Below are 18,026 nucleotides of genomic sequence, written 5' to 3'. Positions count from 1 at the left end.
AAACGATACCCAAAATACTCAGGAGATTCTGGTCTGTAAAATCTTTGAGACCAGTTAGATACTTTATTGTAGACTGAACTAAAAAAAAAAAAATCTACGTTGTACTGCTGGGCCATATTTGTGCCAGGTTTTGAACCCTCAGCAGAGGCAGGGAGGGTTGGGGATTTGGGTAGGATGGTGCTGGGACCAGACGCATCATTCCCCCATCACCTCCTCACCAGACTTGTCAACCCCACATGCCAATTATGAGGCCTCTGCCACGGGGTGCAAGGGAGAAAGTGTCACTTTGGATGTGCTGAGAGCAAGCCTGGGGCCCAAGGGTTGGAAAGAGGATGCTTAGGGAAACCCAATCCCAAGTTCTCCATAGACCCCCTGAAACTATGTGGACATACAGAGGTCAGGAATCTAAGACTGCCCTCCGCTTTCCAGCCACCAAAAGGCCAAAAACTGCTGCAGTAGTGAAATCCCACATGTGGAAAGTAGGGGAAACAAGCCCAGAGAGGTGCTTCGATGGCCCTGGGCTGCACAGCATGGAGGGCCCAGCAGATAGAATGGGGTAGAGCTGGGTAAGGGGGCGCCAAGGAGGCCTGGCTGTGTGCCTAGCATGGTGCACTGGGCAGTGGTACTCAGGAACACAACTGGCCCAGCTGCCACCACCTGCAGGCCCGCCACGCAGAGCGGAGCAGTAGTGCCTGGGGCACATCGATGGTGGGGCTGGTCCTTACTGAGCATCGAGGGAGGCAGATACATGTGGGCTCTCTGCTTGGTGCTGTGGAATTAGCCACACATTCCATTTCCTCCTCTTATTTCTGACTCTCCTTCTTCCACTGTTGCTCCAGGTGAATAGAGATCAATTGTGCCTTGAATGACCACTTGCTAGATTTTAAGACCCCCGGGCACTACATAGTGAACTAGGAGGTAGAGCAGAGGCACTAAGCATGATATTAGGCCAATTAATCAGGACCTTTTAATGTGCTGATTGAAAACATTCATTCTGTAAAAATTTAAGAACTTGCTATGCATTCAGCCCTGTGGTAGGCACTGAGAGAGAGAGAAAAACACCCATATGGGATGATCCCTGCTTTCAGAGACTCATTTTTTGCCTTGAGAAGAAAAAATCCGTTGTCATTGAGTAGATTCTGACTCATGGCGTCCCCATGTGTTAGAGAATAGAACTGTTCCCAGCAGTACTGCAGAAGAAAGCCCTAGCCATTTGCTTCCATTAAGATTATAGCCAAGAAAACCCTATGGAACAGTTCTACTCTGTAACCCATGAGGTCACCATGAGTTGGAATTGACTTGATGGTAGCTAACAACAACAATCTGTACAGAAACAAATTGCAAGGCCTTTCATGTGCAGCACTGCTGGGTGGGTTCGAACTGCCAACCTTTAGGTTAACAGCTGATGGCAGACTGTTTGGGCCACCCAGGGACCTTGAGAAGACAAAAGCACTGCATAAATGAGGTTGCATTTTCTGAACTTTTGGTGTATTTTTTTTATTGTACTTTTTTTATATTATTTTTTTTTATTGTACTTTAGATGAAGGTTTACAGAACAAGTAGTTTCTCATTAAACAGTTAGTACACATGTTGTTTTATGACATTGGTTAACAACCCCACGACATGTCAACACTCTCCCTTCTTGACCTTGAGTTCCCTATTCCAGCTTTCCTGTCCCCTCCTGCCTTCTAGTCCTAGCCCCTGGACTGTTGTGCCCCTTTAGTCTTGTTTTGTTTTATGGGGCTGTCTAATCTTTGGATGAAGGGTGAACCTTGGGAGTGTCTTCATTACTGAACTAGAAGGGTGTCCGGGGGCCATACTCTTGGGGTTTCTCCAGTCTCTGTCAGGCCAGTAAGTCTGGTCTTTTTTTTGTGAGTTAGAATTTTGTTCTACGTTTTTCTCCAGCTCTGTCCGGGACTGTCTGTTGTGATCCCAGTCAGAGCAGTCAGTGGTGGTAGCTGGGCACCATTTAGTTGTACTGGACTCAGTCCGGTGGAGGCTGTGGTAGTTGTGCTTCATTAGTCCTTTGGATTAATCTTTCCCTTGTGTCTTGTTCTCTTCATTCTCCCTTGCTCCCGAAGGGATGAGACCAGAGGAGTATCTTACATGGCTGCTCACAGGCTTTTAAGACCCCAGATGCTACTCACCAAGGTAGAATGTAGAACATTTTCTTTATAAACTGTGTTATGCCAGTTGAGCTAGATGATCCCGAGACCATGGTCCCCGTAGCCCTTCGCCCAGCAGTTCAATCCCTCAGGGAGTTTGGATGTGTCTGTGGAGTTTCCATGACCTTTCCTTGTACAAGTTGTGCTGACTTACCCAGTATTGTGTACTGTCTTGCCCTTCACCAAAGTTATCACTTACCTATTGTCTGTTTAGTATTCCCACCCACCCCTCCCGTCCCTCGTAACCATGAACTTTTGATGGTTTTTGACACACACAGGCCATACATTTTAGATTTACTATGTGTGGTTTGTTTTTTCTTCTTTTCACAGTCCTTCTAAAACCAAGTACTTAATTATCTGCTATAGCTTAGAGCAAGGGTCAGCAGACTGGGGCTTGTGGGCCCAGTCAGGTTTGCTGCCTGTTTTTTTTTAATGGCCATCCAGCTAAGAATGTTTTTACATTTTTAAGAGGTTACATTTTAAATTGTTATATAAGCACCTACATTATATTCCAGATTTTGCCTCTTGGCCCACAAAGTCTGAAGTACTTAGTGTTTGTCCCTTTAAGAAAAAGTTTTCTGACTCTTAGCCTAAAGCAAGTTTAGAAAAAGAAATATATCTGGCATTTACTTTTGGGGTTCTTATTAGGCTTTAGGAATTTAGCTGTCTATATGTATTTTTACCTTTATATATGTTTTATCTCATTTAATCTAAGAAACTCTAGAAGGCTGTAAATTCGGGGAGGTGTGCCAGGGAAGTGGAGTATGGGGCATGTATTAGGGTGGCGCAGTGGTTAAAGCAATCGACTGCTAACCGAATGGTTGGCAGTTCGGAACCACCAGTGGCTTCACGGGGGAAAGATGTGGCAGTCTGCTTACGTAGAGATTTACAGCCTTGGAAACCGTATAGGGTTGCTATGAGTTGGAATCGACTCAATGGCAGTGGGTTTTTTTTTTTAATACATATTTTATACCTCTATATAATGTTTTGGAAACCCTGGTGGTGTAGTGGTTAAGAGCTACAGCTGCTAACAAAAAGGTCAGCAGTTAGAATCCACCAGGCACTACTTGGAAACTCTATGGGGCGGGGCAGTTTTACTCAGTCCTATAGGGTTGCTGTGAGTCGGAATCCACTCAATGGCAATGTTTTTTTTTTTTTCTTTAAATGTATGTTTTATCACATTTAATCTCAGAAACTCCAGGAGGCTCTAAATTCAGGAGGTGTGCCAGGAAGGTGGAGCGTGGGGCATGTGTTAGGGCACGGAAGATGGTGAGCTACGTCTGGGCAGAGGGAAGTCAGTAAATGTGGTGGAGGTCCGTAGGGTTCCTGACATACAAATTGTTCATCCAACCTGGATAAAGAGGTCAAAGACTAACCGAACCATCTGTTAGCTGGTGCTCTTGCAGACACATAGTTTTATTTGGTAAAGCTAACAAGTAAAGGTCTTGGGGCTGAAATGGTCTCAGACTTTAAGTGGGTAAGAATCCCAGGTTGCTGGCATAGAGCCGGGCATGGAATGGAAGTGCCTAGGGGGCCACTTTTGGTGAACAACTGGTGCTGCGGGATGAACAGAATGCCTGTTTAAGGTGCCCAATGTGGGTGCTCATCAGAACTCAGAAACGGAGTTGACATAGCAGGACAGTGGCCACGGAAGTTGGAATTCGCTACCGAGTCTGTAACAGCTCGCCTGGGGATTCACCTGGCCCTGAAAATGGGTGACGCTGAGCATCTGGCCCACACCTGACCTTCTTTGGCAGGGAACACATGGGAGAGACTGGCAGAGAAGGACTTTAGCACCTGGGTCCCCCCATGTATGCTCTCTGACAAGGAGGGTCTCTATGTAAGCATTGATACCTGGCGTGTGGACGTGGGTGGAGCTGCAAGAGCAGGTCTTAGTTGTCACAACAAAAACTCAATGAGAATTTTGAAGGCCCAAGTGGAGAAGGGTTCCTTGTGAACAGGAATTGAACATGGGTCATTTGGTCCTGAGAGATGGCTGAGCCCTTTCTAAAGGAATGATGATAGCTTTCATTGCCCTTGTTTGAACGAGTCTGTGATAACTCTTCCTGGTGAACAAGACACATTAGATAACTGCCTGATAGTTTGAGTAAAAGGTGGTAAGGCTGTATTGGACAGTTATGAATACTATAGTACTTGCTGATAGAACATTTTGTAGCTTTATTTAAGTACATAAGCTGCCAAGGAAAGTAGAACCATTTACTCTCTTCAGATCAATTTGTGTTTTCAGAAAACACAAAGTTCCGTTTGGTATTGGAACACTTTGCAGATGTTTAGAGTTAAAACATTTATCTGTAAGTTCAGCCAATGTCTGCTTGGAATATATTCAACAAAACTTACCTAAGGAAGTTGCCATGGAAGTTACTAAGACGAAATTAGAATAGTTACTAGACGTCCTCAAGTAATCTATGTGAGAAACAGGATCGGAGAGAAAGAAGAAAGGGAGCTTAGAGAGGCCACTTCACCCTGTGTTTGAAATGAGACTTAACTAGATCAGTATCTTTAAATAGGGGCTGTGTACACATAGAAGGAGTCGCTGGGTGGTGCAGATGGCTAACGCATGGCCGCTAACCAAAAGGTTGGAGGGTCGAGTCCACCAGAGGCATCTCTAAAGAAAGACCTGGCAGTCAACTTCCAAAAAATCAGCCTTTGAAAAACCTCTGGAGCACAACTCTACTGTGACACAGTGGGGTCGCCAGGAGTCGGAATTGACTCGAAGGCCACTGGCTTGTTTGTTGGCACCCGCAGAAAGAACTTGAGTCCTCCTCAGCTGCTCTGCTGGGTCCACATGTTCTGATCAGTTGAGAGCAGGAGTTTAACCTTAATGATGGGACAGACAACAGTGAAATAACGCCTCACCTCCTCTTTCATCTGTTTTATTATTTCAGATCTGATTTTAACACACTGTGTGCAAGTGTTTTGACCACAGAGAGCCAAAAGAGTTTGTTTTGTTAGGCGGCTATTATATAGTTGTTCGTTTGTTCTGATTTTAATGCCTGTCAGTTCATTCACCAAAAATAAGCATTTCTCACGTGGGGTTGTTTTCTTTTGAGGTTCCTGGAAGGAAAGTTTGGTTAGTGTGATAAATTTAACAATTAACACTTAAGTTTTTTATTTACCTCTAGTGGCATACTCACATATGGTAATTTGGGGGTATTGCCTTCCAAATTTTACCTCACTTAAACGTTATTTAAAGGGCGCCTCCCTGCCTAAAAAAGCCCTTTAAGTATGTACTGTTATTTCCCCGTTGTATAGTTTAAAAGACCCAGAGAGGTTAAATTGCTTGCTGCTCAGCTGATAACTGGAAGTAGGTGGTTCAGACCTACCAGTGGCTCCGTGGAAGAAAGGCATGGCTGTCGGCTCCTGTAAATATTACAGCCTAGAAGACCTTATGGGGCAGTTCTGCTCTGTCGCGCGGGATCGCCGTGAGTCAGAATCAACTGGACAGCACCTAATAACAACAACAAGCTGCTGTGTCTTGGCGCATAGTTATGACTTCAGACTCACTGACCGGAGGGCCCCCTCGGCTTGTACTGTCTAGAACTCTGAGAAGTGATTGCTTCCTCCAGAATGCTTGTTTCATCTTTTAATTGCTCTTGAAACAAATTGATTTCTTCTTTTTCTTTCTACTCTGTTCAGTTTTTTTACTCCACGTTGCTCTTTCTGATCACCTCCAAATTCTTAAAAGAACATTTTAAACTTGTGACCTCTCCTGTACCGCTCCTCTTACCCTTTGAACTCTGACCCCGCTTCCAAGGCCAGCTCAAACACTTCTTCCTTAGCAGAGGATGATACCTTCAACCAGAAGTCATTCCCTCTTGGCAGTTTCTGTGGCACTGATTTCACCCTTCTCATCCTATTCTGCCTTTCTTGGATTTTTTGGTTTGGGTTTATTCTTTTTTCCCTCGTTCAGCTCCATGTGTCTTAATTGTCGTTGAATCCTTTCCTGCCTTTAGTCAGTATGCATGGAATTACTGAATGAACCAATAACTAAATGCTGCTGTTTCCATAATGCATGCTGATTATGGAAGCAGAATGGTGAAATTCTTCAACTTTCCATCTCTTCCAGATTAAGTTTTGTTTCAGAATGGCTTCATAACTATTGATTGAAGTGTTCCGAATTTCCCCAAGCATCAGATACTTCCATATTTATGTGAAGATGTGAAACCTTCAGAAGGCACAGAAATGACTTGTAGTTTACTCGTTACTTTAGCCCTACCTCATTACTGTGGAAAAAAGCATAGATTTACAAAAAGATTTAAAAAATTCCAAAGATAACTAGATTTTTTTTTCATAAAAAATAAAATTTTTTGCTGTATGTTTGAGAATTTCCATTAAAAATTCTGGGAACAAATTTTAAGTCAGTCACTAAAATAGCCAAATTGTAAAGTTTTTTCTCTTGTCTTCCCCCCTTCTTATCCTTTTTAAAAAGCCTCACATGTTTTGGATTTGTGTCTGTGAGAATATTATGTGGCAGACTGTCTGACCTGCCTTTGAAGTGTGATATAATTGCTTGCTGAAGAATGTGCACAGTTGGCCTCAGACTTCCAGAATGCTTGATAATGAATTCACATTTTCTTTATAAAAACAAGTTCCCTCAGTGTTTTGATGACAGTGGCTGAGGCTTAAAGATAAGATGGTGAGTGGGGGTGGGGGCTGGTGGAGAGCACGGAATTAACTTGTGGTCTCTCGATGCTGAAAGACATTGTGTGGCCAGCAAAGCTCAGCTTTGGTGACAAGACTCATACTGGGTACAATCTGATGTTCCTGTTACCACTCTGAAGGTCTAAATATCAATCTTCACCCCACCGTCTGCCACGCACTGCCAGATTCAGTTATGAATTATAATCAATATTATGAATAGTCTCTCTATAATGAATAGCTTTGCTGGCTTTCTTACTATGTAATATAAATTCTCCTTAGATTCATAAACTCCTCTTGAGAGCCCAAAGCCAAAAACTGCCTCTTTACATTTACATTGGCCAAATTTTATTTTGACTGTTGGGATGAAAATTAATATTCATACTTTGTAGTTATAGTTCTTAGTGCATTTTTGCACCAAAGAGATTTTCTAAACGCGATGAGTGTTTTGAAAGCATATTTCCTTTTTTATTTTTAGGTCGACGCCTTTCCTCCCAATGGTTATGGCTTGTACAACATAGTGGGGAACGCGTGGGAGTGGACCTCAGACTGGTGGACCGTTCACCATTCTGCTGAAGAAATGGTTAACCCGGTAACTATCATTCTCAGAGCATGTGTCTTGGAAAGTGAATGTCCATTCCCTGAGCAGTCTGTGGTTTTTCCCTGGGATTAATCTCTAGTAACATTCCAAAGCTGCTTTATAAATGATGTGCTTAGGTTTGTCCCTGAGGTTCATCCCAGTGAACAGGCAGGGCAGCAGGCAAGTCTCAGCTCATCAGTTGGAAATTTTCTCTGTTAATTTGTGAAGGTTGATGCAGCAGGTAACTAAAAGAATTTCATGTGTTTCTGAGGGGTATTTACATGCTCTTGAAATTAATCTTGGAATGTCCCCAAAGTGACATTAAGCACATAGTTCTTATTTCAAACGGAAAGCATTTGTGTCAAATTGCCTGTGAGCATTTTTATACTGCTGGATCTGTGATGGTGATAACTATTTGAAGGAATCTGCTGTAACTTCAGAAATTACATTCATTCTCACAGATTTGATCAGAGGGAGATATATTTAAAAACTATGGTAAATTCATTAATGCTTTATTAATAACTATTAAAATCTGTTAGATGGTATTTACCATGTATGTAGTTGCCTGAATTATGATTGGTTGAAATTTTCATTCAGCATCACTGTTTGGACAAAATGGGAAAAGATACTTTCTGGGTGAATGTTGAGTCAGGAAGCTGAGTTATTTAGTGGTTATTTTCTGAACTTCTCAGTATGTCTGACATCCTATATCTTGGGCATCTAAGACAAATGTTTTTGTCTAAGTTTTACCTGTTCTGGAGTGGGAAGAATGTTGACTGCAACTAGTATACCAACCTGCCTCTAAAACCAAGCTCACCCAGAAGAATATATAAAAATCGAGAGACTGTGTGTATGTATACGTAAAGTGCCTCCTTCAAAAAGAACATTTCTGAGTATTCTTTGTTGTGTAAACAGATGGGAAAAAATACCATATAAAAATCCTATATCCAGCAAACTAGACATTCCTAAGTCAGATCCAAGAATATATACTTACACCAAAACTAGCTAGATGGTGAACTGATATGCTTAATTTTAAATCTTAACCTTTTGAAAAGGCACGAAGGGTCATGTTAAAGAAAATTAATTCTTCAGTCTCTTCTCAGCGGAGAGTTACACAGCTCAGTGTAGTTGAAGAAATTGTCATAATTTAGACTCTGTGCCTCAGGCCATTTTTCAGACTGTGGGGATAAATTTCTGCCTGATATGCTTGATTTTTCTTCACAGAATAACACGTGGGCTGCTCATGAATAATCTAGAGGCACAGATCTACTTTCTTGGGTGCAATTGAAAAAGCTGAGTTCTTCAGAAACTGTCGTTCACTCTCATTTTCCTTGTGCTTTCTGGCAAGGATGGTGGAAGCAGCGGTCAAAGAAAACCCTTTTCTCCAAAGTGAGAATTAGATTGTGAAATTCTCGGTGGGTTTGTGGTTGAGAGATATCATTCTCTCCTGGCAAGATGTGACTTTTGCATTTGCTGTCAGAATCAGAAATAGATTTTTTTTTCTCCTCACATACAAGCATCTGTACGTTTGGAAGGGGTTGCACAAGCCTTCAGAATTCTGGCAAGTTGTGAATGTATCTATTTGACCATCTGGTATGGTGCTGAGTGCTTATTAGCTTTCAGTTTTATAACTGCTTCTGTTTCTTCTAAGGATTTACAGAAAAATTCAAATTTTTCTTATTTTCACTGGTTCCAGACTCCATCCTGGAGGTTGCCCTTGCTCTAATGAAATTGTTCTCATTTTAGGTTTCTCTGTGTCATAGCGGCCACATTTGTTTCCTAATGTGACCAGGATAAAATTCAACAGTTTTTTAAGAACTAAATCCCAAGTCCCTAGAAAACTCATACTTCATCATTTATATCTTTGCTTCATCACTGTCTTCACTGCTAGCAGACAAAGCCCCCTGTCAGCTGTCATCTTGGTTACTGCATGAGCTTTCTAGCTGGGCTCCTTGCCTTCACTCTCTTTACTAGAGAGCAAACCTGATGATGCCACTTTCCTATATAAAATCCTTCAGTGGCTTCTTATTATCTGAAGAATAAAGAACAAATTCTTTATATGACTTCTGAAGGCTAAAGTAATTTAGCCCCTACTGATCTCTCTAGCCACATTTTTTTCTTCTTTTTTAAACATTTGATTCTGACATATAACAAAAAGGTGCATGTATACAAAAAATCGTATAACAAACACCTACATACTGGCGAAGGAGCCCTGGTGACACAGTGGTTAAGTGTTCGGCTGCTAAGGGAAAGGTCGGTGGTTCAAACCCACCAGCTGTTGTACAGGAGAAATATGTGGCAGTCTGCTTCCAAAAAGATTACAGTCTTGGAACCCTACAGGGAAGTTCTACTCTGCCCTTTTGGGTCGCTGTGAATCAGAATTGACTCAACGGCAACGAGTTTGGTTTTTTTGGTTATGTACTGGCCACTCAGATTTAACAGATGTTAGCAGTTCATTATACTTACTTTAGCTCTCTCTCTTAAAGAAAGTGAACAAAAACAGTTCTCCTTGCCAGCAGTCGGTATTGTCAGCATTTTTAAATTTAAGCCATTCTGGTCGGTGCAAAATACGATCTCACTGTGATTTCTTAGCCATCAATTTTTTTTTTTTTAATTGTGCTTCAGGTGAAAGTTTACAGCTCAAGTTAATTTCTCTTTCAAAAATTTGTACACATACTGTTTTCTGGTCATCATTTTTTAAAGTCTTCATCTGAAAACTTTAATATCTTGCTACCCTGTAGATCTGTTTCTATTGTCTGTTGTTGTTCTTGGTTTTTGGTCACCTCTTATTTTCTTACATGCCTGGTTATTTTTGATTGAGTCCTGAACATTATATGTAAAAAATTGTAGAGATTAAGGACATATCAACTGGGCCCTGAGGTATAAAGATAATAGCTAGGATAATCTTGGAAAATGTCTTTTAGGGAAACCTTCCCATAAACAAATCATAAAACACAGCACAAAAGACCCACATACTTTCCACTTATGTTTTTGTTAGCATTTACTGAATAGTAAGATTTGTTGGACCAGTGAGGACCCTCCTGACTCCTAACTGAAACCTGTACCAATGACTGTTAAGAAAGACAATTCAAAATGTAGGATTAGGGAGATTTAGCAGTTTCTAGCCTATCTGTGAAAAGGTGAAGCTTTCAATGGTTTTGCCCATTTGTAATGTTAATATATAGTGACGATTCTGTAGTATTCCTTGGACCTGGGCAGATGTGGCTCTGTCAGCATGCTTCTCTGTTTTCCCACTCTTGTCTATTCTGTAATATTTCCTTAGACTTGGACAGACATGGCTCTGGCAGCATGCTTGTCCATTTCCCACTTTTGTGTCTTTGAATATATGCTGAATAAAACTTTCTTTTTGCTTTGAAAAAAAAATTGTAGCTATTACTTGTGGTCTTGATAGTGTTTTCTCTCTCTGGAAAGGATTTACCTTTGCTTCTGGAAACTTTCAGGCTAGGAACACTAGCTATTTTAGATTAGCTTCATCCAATCAGGAATTCAGATGATTTGAAGCCGAGCTTCAGTCCCTCTGAGGGGTAATCTGTTTCCAGTTTACCCTGAGTGTCGTTCTTCAGGGTGCCAACCCAAAGTCTAGGGGTTTACCTAGGCTTCTCCTCCTTGGAGGGTCCTGAACTCCAATCTTTGTTTCTTTAGGCCGAGAGTTATTCAGAGTTCTGTTCAGCTTCTCAGACTTAAAGCTGCTGCCATTTGAATCAACAGATCTCTGCTGGAAAAGCAGGCTCACCTCTCCGGGCTTCCTTCGTCTTTCAGATTTTGGTCCTGCAATTCCTCACAGCTGTGGTAGGTCTCACCTGGTCTGGTTAATGCCTATTTCTCTTTGAGGTTTTAATTTATTTGCCTTTCTTCTCTAATAGACAATCTTACTCCAGGGTCTAGCAAAGAATCTGGTGCATAATAGTTGGTTCTAAAATAAACAAAGCCAACTCCAGACACCTAGAATTGGGGGAGTTTGACCATTATCCATACTGTAGGTGTCTCAGAAGCAAAGGCTGGTTGGAAGCAGATATTTTCAGGGAAAAATTTAAACCGAAATATCCATGTGCTTAGTAAACATCTCAGCCTCAGAACTGACCTCTTCAGTGCTGGGCCAGATTACCCAATAAGCAAGGTACCCATGGCCCCAATTGTGCCTTCCCACCATCTGCAGTAAACAATTTCACCTGTCCCTCACCATGGCAAAGAGATGATGAAACCCACGTAAAATTGCTCACCACAGATCAGCAAGAAAACCCAACTAAGCCCGCAGGTACCTTGCTCAGTGGAGGCCAGTGCATCCTGTGCTTAGTGGTTAATCCACCCCTGCTTCAGCGTCATGTATTTATGGTAGCTCCAAGACTAACTTCAATGGCAAATATTTTTAAAGCAGCTTTGGAGAGCTTGGGAAAAAGTCAGTGCTTTGTATGCAAAGGCTGTATAGGAAATACGTTTTTCCTACTCAGTGACTTCCAGGGAGCTAAAGTTATCATTAGTTTTTATTTTATTGGTCAGTCATTTGTGACAGAAGCAGGTTGTGGAAACAGCCTCGTGTGCTTTCTTCACAGAGTCCTCACTCAGAGAGGTTGCAGTATCGACCACAGGATGTGGTGGTCTGTTTGGTCTTAGCTGGTAGAAAGTTATGGTGAGTGTATGTGTGTGTGTGTGTGTGTGTGTGTGTGTGTGAGAGAGAGTGAGTGTGAGTGAGTGACTGTATGTGTGTCTTGGCCGTGGAGATGCTTATGTGCGCCTACATTAAAACGGCATCACCCCCTTCAACACAGACACAATCCAGGGTGTGGCCATTGCTGCTACTTTTTTTTTTTTTTTTAAAAACAAATCAAAAAAAAAAAAAAAAAATTTTTTTTTTTTTTCCCTCCAGTTAGCTAACTCTGAGACCAATACTAGTATGTGGCAGTATGTAGCGCTTTCATTAAAATATGTGAAGAGTTTATATAACATCCTTGTTTCCCACACCAGCATACTCACTACCACTGCCCAGGTACCATGCTGACTTGCTCGGCCAAGGACATGACAGGATGGAGTGGCATATAAAATAGTATCTTTCCCTCTAACGTAGAGGGACATAATTTAATTTAGGCAGCTTTTTTTCTAATGGGAAAAACTCCAGTCTTAGAATTAGTCAAAATAATTTGGATTATACATAGCTCTGCCACTTAATATAAAAGGAACATCTCTAAACTTAGATTATAATCTAAATTTTCTTATCCACAAATTGGGAATAATTCTGCCTATCTGATGAAATTGTTGTGAAATTAAATTTGATAATGTTGTATGGGAAAATACTTTACAACTCTATACCTCAAAAGTACTTTTTTGTTTTTGTTTTTACTATTTTTGTTTAAATTATGTTTCAGCTATCTAGTTGGAATATTGCATGCTACCATAAAGAAGGGTCGATAAGGAATGTTGGCCTTTGAGAGCAGAGGGGAGGAAAATGTTATTTACAAATAATGACTGCTTGTTATTCCTCTTATGCTTACCTTTTGTTGGCTTGTTACATAGTCATCCTCACAATGAGAGACTTGCTTATTCTTGGCTCGTTAAAGTACAATGGGAATAAAGTTTTCCAAAATAATTTCTCCTCTGAATGAATCCCTGCTGCTTGCTAAATTTTGTTAGCCTGAGATTATTTGCTTTGTTTTTGTCAACATGGAATTTTTAAAATAATTTTTGTTGCTGTGAAATACATGTAACAAACATTTGCCTTTTCATTCTTTTTTTTTAAATAATATTTTATTGTGTTTTTGGTGAAGCTTTACAGAGCAGTTTAGATTCCCATTCAACAATTTCTATACAAATTGTTCGGCAACATTGGTTCATTTCATTCATTTTTATGTGCACAATTCAGTGACATTAATTATAATCACCATGTTGGGCAACATTCATCACTCTCCATTTCTAATTTTTTCATCACCCTTAAAAAAACCTCTGTACCCCTTAAGCAATACCCTACCTTCCTTCCCCTCCCACCTGCCCCTGGTAACCACTAATAAACTTTTATCTCTATGCATTTGCCTATTCTAGATATTTCATGTAAGTGGGATTGTACAATATTTGTCCTTTTGTGTGTGACTTATTTTACTCAGCGCGACGTTTGCAAGGACCCCTGGTGGTGCAGTGGTTAAGAGCTATGGTGAGCTACAGCTGCTAACAAAAACATCAGCAGTTTGAATCCACCAGCTGCTCCTTGGAAACCCTGTGGGGCAATTCTACTTTGTCCTGTATTGTTGCTGTGAGTCGGAATTGACTCAACGGCATTTTTTTTTTTTTTTTTAATGTTTTCAAGATTCATCCACGTACCAGTGTCAACATGGAATTAGATTGTGCAGCTGTAGACATTTTGGAAAGTGTGTTCTGTTTCTCTAGACTACTTTGACTTGGGATAGAAGTGATCAGGTTGCCCTCGTCTGTCCCCATGGAATTTGCCTATACCTGCAGAATTTGGACTCTGCTTGTTTTAAAAGACAACTCTCTGAGCCTGTGCCCACCTGTGCATGACACGTCATATAAAAGTGGGACATGTGCCAATCCCCTGGCGTGAGATCAGCATGGACTGCTGTGCTGGCAGGTGCCAGCCTTGTTGACCCTGCTCAGGTACTCCTTTGTCATTGGATGATTGGACTTGAGATTTTATCTTGCATTACTTTTTTTTTTTTTTAACTTTTTATTTTGAAATAAACTGAGATTTACAGAAGAGTTACAAAGGTAAAGAGAGTTCCAGAATACCTTTCAGTCAGCTTTCCCTAATGTTAACATCTTATAAACCAACCCAGTTGCAATCAAGTTGATTCTGATTCACGGTGAACCCATGTGTGTTAGAGTAGAACTGTGCTCCATAGGGTTTTCTTTTCTTTCTTTTTTTTAATATAATTTGATTTATTTTGTTGTTAAGAATATACACAGGAAACATACATGAATTCAGTAGTTTCTATATGTACCATTTAGTGACATTGACTACATTCTTCAAGTTGTGTAACCATTCCCACCATCCTTTTCTGAGTTGTTCCTCCTCCATTAACATATATTCACTGCCCCCTAAGGTTCCTATCTAATCTTTCGAGTTGCTGTTGTCAATTTGATTCCATATAGATAGTTCTTCAAAGAGCATAATGTTCAACACAGACATTTTTTACTAGTTAAGCTAAACTGTTGTTTAGTTGTAAGGAGACTTCAGGGGATATTTTTGGTATAAGGTTTAAAGACTATCTCAGGGCAATAGTTTCAGGGATTCAGCTAACCTGGGCTCCAGAAAGTCTGGAGTCCATAAGATTCTTCTATAGAATCATTGATCAAAATGTTCAGTAATGGTAGCTGGGCACCATCCAGTTCTTCTGGTCTCATGGCAAAGGAGGCAGTTGGTCATGGAAGCAGTTAGCCACACATTCCGTATCCTCCTCTTATTCCTGACTCCCCTTCTTTCTCTGTTCCAGGTGATTAGAGATCAATTGTGGAGCCTTGGATGGCTGCTTGCAAGCTTTTAAAACCCCAGGCACTACACACTGAACTAGGAGATAGAACAGAAGCACTAAACATGTTATTAGGCCAATTAACTGGGATGTCCCATGAAATCATGACCCTAAACCTCCAAACCAAGAAACCAGATCCCATGAGGTGTTTGGTTGTACATAGGCAGGCTTAGTAGGTACTCTTTTTTTGTGTGTCATTGTTGTAAATACGTCTATCACACAATTTTTGCCAATTCACCTTTTTTTTTTTTTTTCCACAGTTGTGCTACTTACTGATAGCAATTATATTGTCTGTGCAACCCTACCCTTAATACAATATTTTCATCACCGTTAACCCCCCGCCCCAATTTTGTCCTCCTCTCACCTCTGGTAACGATTAATAAACTTTGTTCTCTATACATTTGTCTTTCCTTGTCTTTTTATATACGTGAGGTCATACAGTATTTGTCCCTTTGTGATTGACTTATTTCACTCATCATAATGTCTTTGAACTCCATCCATATTGCAGCATGTATCAAGACTTCATTTCTCAGTATTCCATTGTATATATGTACCTCATTTTGTTTTCCATTCATCTGTTGATGGGCATTTTAGGTTGTTTCCACCTTTTGACTGTTGTGAATAGTGCTGCAGTGAACGTTCATGTACAAGTCCCTATTTGAATCGACTTACACTACTTTTGTAGATCATCTAAACTCTAGGCCTGATTGCTCCTCCTCCTAATAACCCCTCCCCTGGCCTCCTACCACTGCACATCTCAGTGTGCAGTGTTTGTTAGGCTCCTGCTTAGCCTGTCTTCTAGTCCTCCTCTGCCTTAAGGCATGAGACTGCTTTTGTCTGAGCCTGGCAAAAACAGTAAATATCACATTTCCTTTTTTTTAGTTGAGACTACCCCACCCATTGACTGCCTCATTAGCAGCCCTGTCAATTCAGCAAGCATTCCCTGAGAATCAGGCATGATTGAGAATTTTTACCTGCCATAAGGCCTTTATGCACATATTTTTAATGAGGATACTTTAGGGGCATGTTTCAGAATAAATAAGTTTGACAGAAGTAACCTAGTTACTCAAAATGTTAGCTCATCAACAGGTTAGCTCAAAATGAAAAAAATCATGGAAGTGTTAATGAAATTGACTTAAACATGATATAAATTAATGTGGTTGCAAATTATACCTATTAAGTGCCAAGGGGACAGGAAGGCAATTAAAATTATATTTAGGAAAATAATTGTATCATCTTCTCCCTAGTAGGAAGGAGCCCTGGTGGCGCAGTGGGTTAAGAGCTTGGCTGGTAACTGAAAGATTTGTGGTTCGAACCCACCAGCTGCTCTGCAGGAGAAAGATGTGGCAGGCTGTCTGCTTCCATAAAGATTTACAGCCTTGGAAACCCTATAGGGCAGTTCTACTCTGTCCTATAGGGTCGTGTTATGGATTGAATTATGTCCCCCCAAAATATGTGTTGTAAATCCTAACCTCTATGCCTGTGGTTACAGTTCTGTTTGGGAATGGGTTGTCTTTGTTACATTAGTGAGGCAGGATTAGTGTAGGTTATATCTTGAGTAAATCTCTTTTGAGATATGAAAGAGATTAAACAAACAAGCAGAGGAGAGATGGGGTAAGATAGATGCCAAGACATATGGAGGTCTCCAAGGAACCAGGAAGCTGAAGCTGAAGAGGCAAGGACCTTCCTCCAGAGTTGACAGAGAAAGCCTTCCCCTAGAGCCAGTGCCCTGATTTCAGACTTAGCCTGCTAAACTGTGAGAAAATAAATTTCTGTTTGTTAAAGCCATCCGCTGTGGCATTTCTGTTATAGCAGCACTAGATAATTAAGGCAGAATTTGGAAACAAAGAAGTGGGGTCCTACTCTAACAGACACCTAAAATGTGGAAGCAGTTTTGGAAGTGGGTAAATGGGTGGAGGCTGGAAGAATTTTAAAGTGCCTAATAGAAAAACATAGATTTCCTTGAAGAGACTGTTGGTAGAATTATAGATGTCAAAGGCAATTCTGGTGAGGGATCAGAAGGAAGTGAGGAGAGCTATAGAGAATGTCCCTATTGCCTTAGAAAATACCTATGGCGCCAGCAACAGAATGTTGCTAGAAATGTGGACATTGATTGCGCGTCTGGTGAGGCTTTAAAAGAAAATGATGAACGTGATTGGACAACGGAGGAAGAGCGATACTTTTTATGCAGTGGCAAACAACTTGTCTGACTTCTGTAAATGTTTGGTAGAGGGTAGAACTTGTAAGTGATGAACTTGAATATCTGGCTGATGAGATTTCTAAGCAGGATCTGAAAAGATCCGTGTGGTTTCTCCTTGCTGCTTATCGTAAAATGCGAGAGGAGGGAAATGGACTTCAGGCCACTGTGCAAAATGAGAACAGAACTTAAAGATTTGGAAAATTCTGTTGTACAAACTAATGACACATGTCTTACAGTGTTCACCAAGGATGTGACTACACGATCTTTTGTTAAAGAGATTAAGCCTTTGACTGATGGATCTAACCAACCACCACAGCAGAAAACCCATGAAGAGGACAGAGAAAGAACAAAAGGAAAGCACACTGTCTGCCTCTTGGAATTCTACAGGCAGTAAACGTGTCAAAGGAGCTACATCTGTTGTCCTCCAAGAAAAGAAAAGGACCATCCCTGGAGCAGCTGGGAGATCAGCAGAACTGTTGGAAGGAGCATAGGAAGCAGGGCTGACTTGGTTTCAAAGGGTGGTGCCAAGGTCTCCTGGATCTCAAAGTGTTGGGCCACAGTTCTAGGTTTCAAGGAGTGGAATCTTTGCCATCTCAGTTCGATTTCGGAGTGTGGGCCTGCTGTTAAGGTGTGCTGGGGGTTGGGGGTGGGGCTGCCATGCCCGGGGGCAGAAGGATGGGGCCTGCTGAGGCCAAGGAGTTGGGGTTGTCAGATGACCTAGGAGAATCGGGCCACCTAAAGCCAAGGGAGCAGAGTTGCCATGCTAGAGGGCCTGGTAGGCAGAGCTGAAGGCCAGGGCCAAGGGGCCTCCACACAGAATTCAGAGGGTGTGGCCAACACCTAGAGTCTGGCAGGTGGGGCCGTTGCCCAGATGGTCTCAGAGAAGAGAGGATTATTTTCAAGTCTTGAGAGTTAATGTAATTTGTTCT

At 41.3% G+C, this 18,026-nt stretch overlaps 1 protein-coding gene across 10 annotated transcripts in view; it reads left to right on the top strand.

Annotated features, from left to right (window-relative positions):
- Positions 1-18,026, top strand: part of SUMF1 (sulfatase modifying factor 1) — a 140,472-nt gene that overhangs the window by 43,001 nt on the left and 79,445 nt on the right. For 6 of the 10 annotated variants that reach the window (XR_002824862.1, XR_002824851.1, XR_002824854.1 and 3 more), the window contains exon 7: positions 7,303-7,416. Coding sequence is in view for 6 of the 10 variants with exons in the window: in XM_004368282.2 (XP_004368339.1) it covers positions 7,303-7,416 (114 nt within the window). In the remaining 4 variants the exon portion in view is untranslated. Of the gene's footprint in view, positions 1-7,302; positions 7,417-11,067; positions 12,083-14,861; positions 14,945-15,157; positions 15,249-17,333; positions 17,389-18,026 lie in introns of those variants that run through there. The other 4 variants (XM_023736182.1, XM_023736085.1, XM_023736134.1 and 1 more) reach the window with 4 other exon arrangements.

The sequence above is a fragment of the Trichechus manatus genome, unplaced genomic scaffold, assembly GCF_000243295.1.
Source record: "Trichechus manatus latirostris isolate Lorelei unplaced genomic scaffold, TriManLat1.0 scaffold00001, whole genome shotgun sequence".
NCBI lineage: Eukaryota > Metazoa > Chordata > Mammalia > Sirenia > Trichechidae > Trichechus > Trichechus manatus.
The sequence above is the reverse complement of the archived record's forward strand: the minus strand, read 5'-3'. Positions and strand labels throughout refer to the sequence as shown.